Consider the following 13518-nt stretch of genomic DNA (forward strand, 5'->3'; position numbering starts at 1 on the left):
TAAAGGGGACTGAGGCAGTAGAGGCCAACCTAAATATTTAAAGTGAATATTTTTCCATCAAACAAGACTCATATTAATAAAATCATAGTAAATAAATTTGATATCTGTTCGAAACTGTACAGGGCAAGCTCTACCCTAGAGTTGAGGAGTGGAATTATTCCTAGCTCCTCTTCAAATTTATTTGCACTTCAGCTAGATTTATTTGATGCTCTTTGATACACTGCTCTTTAAAATGTCTCCAAGGCTTTTCGCAAAGTCTATCAAAACTGCAAATAGTTACTATTTGTAATATTCCAATTACTTTCTGATACATTTTTCCTAAATATTAATCATCACCCACAGCAGCATCTGTTACTTCTTAGTCTAAATTATAGTGCTGCTGGTATTTTATTATTTGCATTTTGAAAAGTATTTTAAATGATTTTGAGGTGAAAAGTGTACGCATAAAAATACTTCACATTACTTTTCCACATTCAAATTACAGCCTCCTGAGCTGATTTTTCAGAGCCATGTATGTTTTTAAATCAAAATGTACTGCTGACATTCTTTTTATACTCCCTCCCCACCCCGAGCTCTTCCCAAATGTCGAAGTTCCCTACTAATCTGAAAGTACCTATTATCTGTGCATTCTTCGGGTCTTTCACAACATCACACTCCAACTTTTTGTACTTCAGACCTCTTCCGTAATTAAAGTAAGCACTGTTAACTCTTTAAGGTACTTAACCTATGGTAAACTTTTTGCACTCTTCGTTTCACAAACTTAAATCTCACTAAAGCAATTCCCCTTTAACCTTTCCTCCTAAATTCACTACACCAACGTTGCCGCGAAGCAATGTACACACATATCCCTATTCTTAAGCTCAAAATAATGGCAGTTTAGCGCCACTAAAAAAGAATTTAAATGCTTGGATGCCTCGTTTCTGTACCTCACGGAAGCTTTTTAGTTGCTTTCCTGTCCTACCTGGGCACAGCCTATTTCTCCCGTCAGTTGTGCGGTCCCTTGCTGCCCCCAGCACAAGAGTGCAACTCACTACAGTGTATTTCTTTTACTCACCGTCATTTCAGCATCTCCCTCCATTTCTGCGCATCTATCCCTTCGCGAACCTCCCCATCCCCAAAAGATTCCGTAACCAGGTGCCCACATCTCAAATTAGAATACCCCTCGCCTGACACTGCCGAGGCTTTCTGTACGACTTCTAAGAGAACACGCAAGCCTGAGCGTTTCTGTCTCCTCCAACAGTCAGTACCCGCTCCCCAACGAGTTCGCTCTTATCTTGCTCTCTCCCCATGGAATGCCTACTTCAGGGTAACCCTTTGGCTCCGGAAAGCCCAACCTTGCAACCTCTGCCCCGTGACCTCGCGAGCCCAGCATACCACCCAAGCTTAATTCACACCATTCTTGGAGCTTGTGGTCTCGATGCCCCCAGTTCCATCTCTCTACAACCTCTTTCAGCCTCCTGCCGAGGAGCCAGATCTCAGGTTAGACAAATGCCCACTTGCTCGGGTAGCACTGCCTCCCTGGCCCGGCCGCTTCCACACACCACTCAGCTCAGAGTGGCAAGACTCCTCACCTAGCTTCGACCGGGACTCCTCCAGTTTCTGGATCTGGTTCTCCAAGAAGAGCATTGCCACTGCGAAGGCCACCACCGCCAGCAGCTGCAACTTGGGCGGCATCATAATCCTGAGGAGCCCCATGAAACCCGCTGCTCGGGATCAAGACATACCGCGGGGGGCGGGGATCGGGGCCCCGGAGGCAAGGGAGACGCCGGGAGGAGCCCACCGAGCCGGGAGAAACGCAAGGAGAGCGCGACAGCGAGAGAAGCACCGCAGCGACCCCCCTTCTCGCCTCCCCAGTCCCCCGCCCCCAGGCGCCAGCACCAACGCCGCCGGTGTCCGCTTCTCCTCGGGCGACTCCACGGCCGCCCCTCCAAAAGCCCGCGCAGTAAACACAGCGCGAAGCGGCTGCCGGGCTCTCGCTTCCCTCTACCGCCTCAGTCCCCGAGCCCCGCGCCCGCCTGCCTGCCTCCCTCTCTTTCTTCCTTCCCTCCCTCCTTTGCTCGCGGACGCGCGCTCCTCCGCCAACGTTGCGGCTGCGACTGCGCCGCCCTCGGCCCCGCCCCCTGCCCATCCCCCTCAGCCACCATGCGCACGCATCCACGTACGCTGCTCAGCAACCAGAGGCTCCGCCCACTACTCCCGTTCGCTTGTGCTTATTGGACCGAAGTACCTCAGGGCTTAGCTCTTGGCTCGTGTCACGGTTGGTTTCCTTTGCCTAAGGTGTCAACCAAAGCGGCATTCGATTGGGTAAACTTGGAGAAGGAGGCGGGCCGAAACTGGCGAAGGCGGGGCTTCTTGGCCGCTTGAGGAAATGTCGTGAATGAAAGGAAAGAGCCCGGGGGAGCACAGATTTGGGGAGTCTAGGAAAATGCCTGATATGGATTATCGAAAGGACCCAGCGACTTCATATTTATATCAAATGTAAAGGTATTTATTCACCTTTAAGCTTCCATATGCCCTTAGTTAACACCCGTCTCTGCAGAATAAGAGACTTGATGGCAACGGCCTTTAGCAGCCTGTTTTGGATCAGGCTCTGGAGTAGACGCCCCGATCAGAGGGGTCCTCGGGGCAGCCGGAGACCTACGGAAGATGGCACCTATGGCGGCCGGACAGGATGGGTGGCTTTTGCCAGCTTTGGGGCTGCGGCTGCTGCTGGCGACTGTGCTTCAAATGGTGAGTGGAGGTCACCTCCGCTGCAGCCCCAGGGCGAGTGGGAGGGACTGCGCCGAGGAAGACAGAACATTCGGTCCCGTTTGGGAGCCACAGTTGAAAAGGGTGGGAGGATAGGGCTTCCTCAGCGACTGCTGCGCCCAGAGCGCGACGTGGCTTAATTCCTCGTTTAAAACTTATCTTTACTCGTCCAGGGTTTCTAGCGGTTTTTTCTCCTGACTTTACTATCTTGAGTACAATTTGTAAGACACACCGTGAACGAAAAAAAAGGCACTAAGTTTTGCACAGGAATGAAGATTGTATTTAAATTGGCAGAAATGCAAGGAACTATCGTCCCTTATGGCAAGGCTCCCAAATCTTAAAGCCCTGAGGTCTTTGGTCCAGGGTACACTTCCTTTTTACTTCTTTCTGTCAGTTGTTTGTGGTCTCTGTACGTCACTTTCAGACAGCCTTTAACCTCTTTTCTGTGGAATTCATATGCTGCTGGGTACACTTAAGTGCCATTTGTGATTTTAAACAACATTGTTGCAATAAAAGGAGCTATTCCATACTAAAGCATAATTTATTTTTGAAGTTGATTTTGTAAAATGATAGCTTTCATCTCGTTTAAAATCGGACGGTGTTTACCCAAGTTTATTTTATTCCGTTTTTATCCATTAACAGAACAGATGCGTTCTTTATCTTTGAATGGGGAAAGGCTAAATTCTACTTATTTTCCTATTCACTCACAAACAACTTACTGTTTGTTAATTCCTCCTTAGAAGTTTTTAGTCCATTTTTATGTGAATAATAAAACTGTTTAATATACACTATGGTTGGAGTTTTTACAAGTGTCTTTTATCAGCCTAATTTTTGAGGAGTTCTCTGTATTGAGCCTGCTGAGAAGTATTCTCCTAGAGACCTGGTTTAATTAATTTATCCAAGGTTTGGAAGAGTGAGGGTCTATACCGAAGGCCCTTACAAACACCTGGGCTTTTCTTTCATCAAGGAGTTTAAAGATCCTGCCTGCTTCCTTTTGTAACCTTGCCTAAAAGGTGGGTTCTTTACTCCTCTAATTAGCTTTCCAGTACTTCATTATTCAGTCATTTGGTGCCTTAGAAATTACTGGAAGACCCCTTTCTAAACTTCGTAGTCAAGAATTTATTGTCAGTCTTAGGTAATTTGCGTTCACCACCACGAAAAGATAAAAAAGAATAACATTTCAAGTTGCTTTCTCCTGATTTCACTCTCTTTAACCGTTTTATTATCTGTGGCTGTGTAACCACCCCCAAAGCTTACAATAACGATTTCTTGTAATTCTGCGTGTCTGCTGAGCAGTTCCTCTGTTGATTTCCTCTGGCCTCATTTACACAGCTGTGCTGAGCCTGTAGGTCAGCTGAACTGAAAGGTCCAGGATGGCTTCATTCTTAGTGGTGCTGTCTGTCAGCTAGGTTCCCATCCATGTGACATCTCATTCTCCAATAGGCCAGACCAACTTCTTTTCGTGGCAGTCTCAGGGCAGTACTCCTACAGAGCAAAAGCTGCAATGCCTCCTAAAGCCTAGCCTCAGAAATCACATACATCACTTTCACATCACAATATTTGTCAAAGCAAGTCACAAGACCAGCCTGGATTTCAGGGGTGGGGATATGGACTCCACCTCTGCATGAGAAGAGTGACATAGTCACATTGCAAAGAAGTGTACATACCAAGGTAGGAGGAATTTATGCCCATTAAACAATCTACCAAAGTGACCATCCACAGAATTCAAGCCAGAAACTTGGGTCTCATCTTTGACTCCTACCTTTTCTTACATACCTCACATCCAAGTAATTACCAAGTCTTGATTTTACTTTCTAAATATCTCTCAGATTCATCCACTTACTATTAATCCCTTATTTAGGCCACCAACCTCTCTCTCCTTAGAAATAACAGCCTCCTAGTTTGCCCTTTAATTATCAGAATCTAAGCAGTTTTTGCCAGCTTCGCAATTGCCCAAGCCGGAAATTACTGATTTTAAATTCTTTCCTTTCACTCTGACCCCAATTAGTCATTAAACCCTTAAAAATCTCCAAACCAGTTCATTTAATTTTACCTCCACAGGTAGTACCTAAATTCAGGCCCCATCTTTACTTGCCTGGGATTGCCACAACAGCTTCTGTAACTGGTCTGATCTCATTTTCCCCCATTTCCTAATTCAGTCTCTGCAGTGCATCCAAGTCATCTTTCTCAAACTTAGGTCGGTCATTGTTAAAACTCCTCAATGGTTCTCAGTTGAATTTAAGGTGAAGTCTTCAGTGTGCCTTAACTGGGCCTCTTTGACCTTATACTTACTTGTTTGTCTCTCCAGGCTTAATTCCCAGCATTTACCTCTACTGGGAGAGCAAAATGGTATAGGTGGGAAATTGAGGTCATTTTAGTACCTCTCACATACTATGTTCTCTCTCACCAGACCTAAAGTAAGGTATTTAGATAAAATGCAAGGCTTAACTTACATCCCATTTCCAGATTTGCAAAGTCTTATATACCCTCTCCCTTACATATTCTGTCGTCATACATTATACTGTATTACAGATTCACAACTGCACCAAAGCTCTGTGTGTGGTTTGTATCCCTCCATTCGCATGCCGAGTGTAGCCAAAGAGAATACAGGGGCCACTTTTATGTATTTTTTAATTGTGCCTCACGTGTACATTTAAATCTCTCAGAGGTTTGAAAGGCCTTCTAGTTCATTAGTGTTTGTTCCTTGCTATCAAAGTCGTTAAGATATCTGTGGTAGGTTATGTAGAACAGCGATGAACCTCACCCACTCCAACAAATACATAATGACTCTGAAAATATTTAGAAAGGGAGGTCTGAGCAATTCACCTTTTTGTTGAATTGTTTTAACTTCTCTAAAGCTTACTCCTGTTTCTTTCTTCTGTAATGACTAGTGTTTTTAAGAACAGAATGCAATAAAATCTTGAAAATGAAAAAAGAAGTACAGAGGACTGTTGGAAAAACTCTTAAGAAATTAGAAAAACTGTTTCACCGTTAGCCTGAGGGGGAAGAAAGGTCAGGTGGAATACGTAGCTGGCAGTAATAAAAATAAGCCAAAGCTTTGGAGCCTGACAAATGAATAAAAAGGGAATGAAGGAAGACTGTCTTGGTGCGCTGAGGTTGAGCTACTGTATCGGCAGAAGACTTAGCTCCTACTTTGTTAATTCACACCTCTGAGTCCTCAGACTACACAGGTTGAGCTTTTATTACTGTCTGTGCCTCTGAATAGCTCTAATTAAAGTTAGTAGCAACACATAGTTATCAATATTCCAATGAGGTGACAACGGGAAGAGGATATAAAATGATTTAATTGAAAATATATTCTGAGTATGCTTAAGCATTAGAAAAAAATATTTTCGTATGGCCTAAGGGAGCTGTTTTCTACAGTGTCCCAGAACTAAGTGATACTCAATTCTTCATTCAGCTTATACATATTACTTCTTTCAGAAACACACTGTAGGGATTTCCCTGGTGGCGCAGTGGTTAAGAATCCACCTGCCAATGCAGGGGACATGGGTTCAATCCCTGGTCCGGGAAGATCCCACATGCCACGGAGCAACTAAGACCGTGCGCCACAACTCCTGAGCCTGCACTGTAGAGCCCACGAGCCACAGCTACTGAAGCCCATGCGCCTAGAGCCCATGCTCCACAACAAGAGAGGCTACCGCAATGAGAATCCCACACACTGCGACGAAGAGTAGCCCCCACTCACCGCAACTAGAGAAAGCCTGTATGTAGCAATGAAGGCCCAATGCAGCCAAAAATAAACAAATTAATTAATTTAAAAAGAAAGGCACTGTACTGGAAGCAGTATAAAATGATTTTATGTATTATTGATTCTGAGACACCACATCCCATCCCCTACGCCTACCCCCTTTTCTTCACAAGTTAATGTCTGTATTGGTCTTATTTCAATGGGTGGCACAAGTGTCAGCATTTTTGTTATTTTTAGTGGTACATACAGTAATGGTGTATCATGGATTCTGTGAAAGGTGGTAGTTAATAACAGTGGTTAAGGGTTTTGAGGGCAGGCCAGGATTAAAATCTTGATGCTTCCATCTAATGTTCGTTGTATTGTCTGAAGATAGTGTTACCTCAACTGTCCTAAGCCTCTGTTTCCTTCTCTATAAAATGAGGATAATACCCCTTTCATAGGGAGATAAGATTAAATAGAATAATGATGTAAAGTGTTTAGCAAAGTATCTAGTGCTTTGTAAGAGCTTGCCATAAAGGCTATGTTTCTGGTATTTGTTTTCATGGGGTTCATCTGTAAACCCATGTATTTTGTCTCAGATTTTCAATCCGTTCAGAATTATTACATGAGAAACCTATGAGTTTTCTGAGTAAAGACTGGTTAAGAGACAGCTAATCATGTGAATGTATAAGTGTAGTAAAATGTATAGCTATACCAGGCTTTTGCCTGAAAAGGTAATGTTACATGATCGTTATTACAGCTTCCCAGCCAACAACCTTTATGTTTATAAAGGACTCAGTAATATCAGAAAAATAAATCAGTGACTAATGCAAAGGAGTCTCTTAGCCTGTCAACCCTACTTTGAATTGGAGAAGTCATAAACTGTAAAGTGGTTATCCCAATCAGGGTTATCCCACCCAGTCCTTAAAATCTATGTCTTTCTTAGAAGCGTGGCTAATTATTTTAAAATTTAGGAGAATTTCCTGGTGGTCTAGTGGTTAGGACTCCAAGCTTTCACTGCTGAGGGCGCAGGTGCAGTCCCTGGTCAGGGAACTAAGATCCTACAAGCCATATGGTGTGGCCAAAAATTATAGTAAAACAACAATAAAATTTACTATTTGGCCTTACTGTGCACACTTAAATGCTGTTCATTACTTTTTGATAATAAAAAGGTGGGTGGGCATAATTTATAATTTTGAACTCTTCTATATTATTTAGAATTTGGTACCTGCCTATGAAGTGCTTAAAAATAAGTTCTGATGTTCTTAGATTCAAAGCCTTAAGTCTGCAAAACCAATGATATAAGATAAAAAAGTAGTTTACTCATGGAACTCAAGATACATTCTAGGGCTTCCCTGGTGGCGCAGTGGATAAGAATCCGCCTGCCAATGCAGGGGACACGGGTTCGATCCCTGTTCTGGGAAGATCCCACATGCTGCGGAGCAACTAAGCCCATGCGCCACAACTACTGAAGCCTGCGTGCCTAGAGCCTGTGCTCCACAACAAGAGGAGCCACGACAATGAGAAGCCTGCGCACCGCAACGAAGAGTAGCCCCCGCTCACTGCAGCTAGAGAAAGCCAGCGCACAGCAACGAACACCCAACACAGCCCAAAATTTAAAAAACAAATAAATAAATTTATTTTAAAAAATTTAAAAGATACATTATATCTCCCCTACGCTTATCTCTATCCCATTTCTAATATAATGACTTAAAAATAAGTAGTGTTTTATAGTTTTTAAGTGTGCTTTCACAGTGGAAGGTGGGAATAATTCTAAACTTTATTAAGTACTCACTGTGTACTGGGCAGGATACAAGATGCTTTCTGTACTTTTTCTCCTTTAATCCCGAAAACTTTGTGAAGTGCTAATTATTCCTATTCAGAAATTAAGAAGTAAGGTTGCTCTGTGCTGATATTTGAATCAAGATGTCATCAGACTCAAATACATGTTTTGCATGTTCATGCTACCTGTCAGTAGGTGCTCAGTAAATGCCAGAATAAAACCAAGTATTATGATCCCATGATGATTCATTTGAGATTCTTGTTTTGTAAAACATGCTTTGGTAACAATTTCTTATGTTTGTTAAGCAGTTCAGTTTCAAAGTTATTTCATTTTTATCGCCTGTTTTAGTTACCATGGCTACAAAACAAATCACCCTAAAATTTAGTGGTATAAAACCATTGTTTATTTTGCTTTTAAATTTCTATGGGTCAGCAATTCAGACAGGGCACAGCAGGATGGCTGTGTGTTCCATGGTGTCTCAGACCTCTGCCTGAGACTGAAAGACTAAAATGTGAAGGCTTTTTACTCACATGTCTAGTAGTTGATGCTGGTTGTCAGCTGGAGGCCTCAGGTGCTCTCTACATGGGCCTCTCTACATTCTCTCTGTAGTTCAGGCTACCTTACAGCATGGTGGCTAAATTCCAAAGTCGAGTATTACAGAGAAACAGATAACACACCTGCAAGCACTAGCCAAGCAGAGATTGTTTCCTTTTTTATGAGCTACCCTCAGAAATCATGTAGTATCACTTCCTGGACACTCTGTTGGTAAGAACAGTCACAAGCCCCTGCCCAGGTTGAAGGGGAGGGAACATAGACTCCCACCCCTCAGTGGAGGACTGCCAGTCACAGGTGGGATGATGTGTATATATTGGTGTGGCATCTTTGGAAAAACAGAAATTAACCTGTGAAATTGATCAAGCAGATCATTTTCCTAGTAAATAAATTATTCAGAGTGCTAGTATAGTATCAAGAGTCTTAAGTCCCTCCCACTGGACTGGGATACTTGATCTATTTTGATATATTATGATACACAGTCCACATTATTACTGAGATAAGGTAAAAAATGTATGTGTATGGTATCAAATTAAGATGTTAACTTACTGTTAGGTCAATGGGACGATCAGCATTTTGGAAGAGTACGCCAGCAGTACTTAAAGTTTTTCACATTGGGATATGCCATTGGGTTTTAATCTGCATGATTAGTCAGCTGGTGGGCCAAATCCAGCAAGCCTTGTTTTTGTAAATAAAGTTATTGGAACACAGACACCCATTCATTTATTATTGTCTCGGACTGCTTTTGTGCTGCAGTAGCTGAGTTGAGTAGTTCCAACAGAAACTATATAGTCACCCAAGCCTGACATAATTACTATGAGGCCCTTTACATAAAATTTGCAGAACCTTGGTCTAGAAGATCAACCAGTCACAGTCAAACAATCTGAAATTCCCCCTACTTGAGGCTGTGGTTTTGACCAATTCATTTGCTTAACACACAGGAGAATTAGCACAAGTGCTGGAAATACAGAGAAATAACTTAATGCTTGCCCTTGAAAGAGTTCACAGTATTACCGGGGAATCAGACAATCCTAGATTTACATAGTATAGTGTCATGAGTGGTGCTGTTTTACAGCTGTGCATAAATTTTGTTCTCAGAAAAGACAATGGCTAAATACTGGGATCTGATTTTTTTCAGAGAAGGCTTCCTAAGAAGACTGATACACCAATCAGGTTCTTAGAAATAAGTAGAATTTAACAAGGTGGAAAAGTGTAAAAGAGCTTTAGAGTAGAAGAGTATGAGCAAATGTATATTTGAGTAGGGGTTTTACATTCTCAGGTACTATAGGAGTTCATTATAGCTGAAAAGTAGAATGAGATTGGAGACGTAATGAGAGATAGGACTAGCTGACCATTTAATCCACTGAGGCAGGAAAAGATTTGAGAGCTCTTTAAGAAACAGAATTGTCAAAACTTGTTTTTTTAACAAACAAGTTAATTGATTGATTGTAAGAATGGTGAAGAGTGTGGAGTCTAGGATGAACTGACCCAGGCAACTAGGTGGTCAGGGAAAATGGTGTCATTTTGCCAAGATACTGAATACATTGGAAGAAATAGATTTAAGGAGAAAAGATGTTTCACTGTTGGAGAGTTTGAATTTGCAATGCCTGTACAATATCTAAATGAGATCTCAGGTAGGCTGTTGGCTTTGGAAACTTGACACTTAAAAAGACTTGGGAGTTTTCAATAAATGAGTATTTGAAGCCATGGAAAAGATGCAATTCTCTATAGAAAGTATGCAAAGCAAAGAGAGAGCCAAGAATAGAAATGGGAAACAACAGCATTTAAGAGATGCATAGCAGAAGAAGGAGAGGGAAAGCCATGGAAGAAGAAGCTGGAGCAGAAAAGTTTTGAATGCCATTGCATTTAGTGATTTTTGGCAAGTTTAGCTGACTGGTGTGGTGGGATCAGAAACCAGACTGTAGTAACAATTCAGAAATAACAGAATGTGGGGAGAGCAATTAGAACTATGGGTCTTGGGTACACTGAAGATATGAGTTATCAATGAAATTAAATCCCTGTGGAGATGGCAGAAAACAGAAGTTAAAGCAGAGGTACAGGTATTGACCTTAGACAGATGTAGGTATACCACACTCACTGAGACGTGAGAGAAGAATGGATAAAGGAAGAGAGAATAGAAGAGTGAATAGTTTTGGAAGCCTGCTTTTGCCAGTCATTCTGCTTGGTTACTTTACATTAAGTCATTTCATTTAATCTTTATTGCAGTCTGTTTTATGTGGGAAGTTCCTTGCTTTATCAGTGAGGAAATTAAAACTCAGGGAGGTTATCTTGTCCAGAGTCACACATCTTGTACGTGGTGGAACTGGCACCTAAACCCCAACGTTTTATTTTTGATGTGCTCCCGCTCTCCCCCACTTCATCCCTTTCTATACCCTTCCCCTGCTAGATGTGAAAGAAGGTAAGTTTGCAGGGTGTAGTAGGGACCTAGAAGTTAATGTTACTCCATACATCATATGAACAGGTGCTAAGTTCTTAAAATGAAATGGAAATCCATTTTTCTTCAAAAGATATGTAATATATATATCATAAAGAAATAATACATGATCTTTTTTGTTAATCCATGTTTTTGCCAAGCTGCAGTATGACAAATTTTTAAGAAAAAAATTTGTTGGGGATGTGGGAAGAACCAAAGACTCATATTAAGTTATAAAGTATAAAAATAATTAAGAGTTTGTCTCCAAATGAGGCATTTCACTGTCTTTTAGTGTGTTCGATTTTGACAACCCTAGTTTCTCCTTTTTTGGAAGCTTTGTAATGTAAACATGAAGTTAAAGGGGTTTTTTCCCTCATTTTTTGTTTTCAGGTCTCTGTGTTCGGAGCAGAGTTTTCATCAGAGTCTTGCAGAGAGTTAGGCTTCTCCAGCAACTTGCTGTGCAGCTCCTGTGATCTACTTGGACAGTTCAACCTTCTTCAGCTGGATCCTGACTGTAGAGGATGCTGTCAGGAAGAAGCACAATTTGAAACCAAAAAGGTATTGTTTTCTAGTCTCTCTCTTCCATTATATGGTTTAGTTGAAATAAGGTAAAATGTTAAATTGCTTAATCGACTTAAATATAAAGAAGTCTTTAGCTTTTACATTTTGTAGTTTTAGAAACTGAACTGATTTCTTGCGGACCCATTAGATCAATCAAAGCAAATAGGGAGGAAAAGTATGGTTACAGATTGATATACCATCCTACCATGGTTGTCCAGCAGGAGGGAAGCAGAATTACTATAGCATACCTAGATTGTAAATCTATCCAGTCTTCCTACCTTCTGGCCACATAAAGCCAAAGAATAATTAATTAGATGCTTTTATTCATTTGTAATAAGAACCCAGTCTTATAATGAAATTTGAGATGAAAGTAAAGCACCTATTATCTGGCACATAATTGTCAACAATAAATTATAACTTTCTTTTTTAAAATTTATTTATTTATTTAACTTATTTATTTTTGGCTGCGTTGGGTCTTTGCTACTACACGCGGGCCCTCCAGTAGCGGCGAGCGAGGTCCACTCCTCGCTGCGGTGCACAGGCCTCCCATTGTGGTGGCCTCTCCCGCTGCAGAGCACAGGCTCTAAGTGCACGGGCTTCAGCAGTTGTGGCACGCGGGCTCAGTAGTTGTGGCTCACAGGCTCTAGAGCGCAGGCTCAGTATCTGTGGCACATGGGCTCAGTTGCTCTGCGGCATGTGGGATCCTCCCAGACCAGGGCTCGAACCTGTGTCCCCTGCATTGGCAGGCGGATTCCCAACCACTGTGCCACCAGGGAATCCCTAAATTATAACTTTTAATCTGGTTAGCAAAGAATATGGTCTGTTACAATTTGCACATCTATAACTAATGTTTCCTGATACCTAATCTCACCTTTAACACCTGAAAACAGCCAAGAATAGGTAGTTCTAACAGTCCAATAAAGTCTGCTACTGTTTTACCCACTGTTCAAAATAATAGTGAACTTGCTCAATTTTTAAATCTTTTCATTAGACCCTTAGACTTCTTTAATTTATAAAGTAGACTGAAAAGGTCATTTATATTGTCCAAATAAAGCTGAATTAATGAGGTCCCTGTGTTTGAGAAAAAGAAAATATTAGCATCTCTCTACTTTGTTTCCTTTTATTATTCTCTTTCAGTTGTACTTACTGAATCCTGTTTGAGGTGTTATGGTTTGTAAAGCTTTCAAACAGTAATTGTATCTTCTCATTATTAGGTAGTAAAGGTTTACTTCTAACACTGAGTACAGTTTTCTAGTTCTGTAAGAAAAACAAGCTGACAAGCTTTCACCATGTTAGTGTTCACCCAGAATTTACACTTGATTTCTCAGTTGTAAACCTGAAATTCCTGTGTCTCACAAATGGCTTCCAAGTCTTCCATGTTTTTCATTTTCTTGGTTCACATATACCAATTATATATTTTAATGTTTAGAAGATTTCCATACATATAAGTTAGTCTTCATTGCAAGTAAATAAAATCTAAACAAGTTTTTTAAACTTGATTTTAAATAGATTTAAGACATAGGACCTAACTAGTTTAGTAGGACCCTTCCCTCTTGTTTCTTGTTTTGTTTTATCAATGACATATTCACATGGGACAAATTGCTGAAGTGTGATTCATCCTCTCATCTTTAAGCTATTATTCTATGGTCTGTACAACTACTCAACTAACAATGATTATTTGTGAGACACCAAACTTACAAGGATTGAATAACAAGGGGTGCTTTATAATAAATAATCTTTATCACACAC

The 13518-nt window shown here is 41.4% G+C and overlaps 2 protein-coding genes across 5 annotated transcripts in view; one reads left to right on the forward strand and one right to left on the reverse strand.

Moving 5' to 3' along the window:
* Positions 1–2127, reverse strand: part of HS2ST1 (heparan sulfate 2-O-sulfotransferase 1) — a 190643-nt gene extending 188516 nt beyond the window's left edge. The window contains exon 1 of one of the 2 annotated variants that reach the window (XM_059061650.2): positions 1572–2127. In XM_059061650.2, the coding sequence (XP_058917633.1) occupies positions 1572–1695 (124 nt within the window). In that variant the 5' untranslated portion in view covers positions 1696–2127. The remainder of the gene's footprint in view (positions 1–1571) is intronic. The other variant, XM_059061641.2, reaches the window with a different exon arrangement.
* A 212-nt stretch (positions 2128–2339) lies between these two features.
* Positions 2340–13518, forward strand: part of SELENOF (selenoprotein F) — a 37378-nt gene continuing 26199 nt past the window's right edge. The window contains exons 1-2 of one of the 3 annotated variants that reach the window (XM_059061717.2): positions 2340–2730; positions 11599–11766. In XM_059061717.2, the coding sequence (XP_058917700.1) occupies positions 2647–2730; positions 11599–11766 (252 nt within the window). In that variant the 5' untranslated portion in view covers positions 2340–2646. The remainder of the gene's footprint in view (positions 2731–11598; positions 11767–13518) is intronic. The other 2 variants (XM_059061724.2, XM_067043153.1) reach the window with 2 other exon arrangements.

The sequence above is a fragment of the Kogia breviceps genome, chromosome 1, assembly GCF_026419965.1.
Source record: "Kogia breviceps isolate mKogBre1 chromosome 1, mKogBre1 haplotype 1, whole genome shotgun sequence".
Lineage (NCBI taxonomy): Eukaryota > Metazoa > Chordata > Mammalia > Artiodactyla > Physeteridae > Kogia > Kogia breviceps.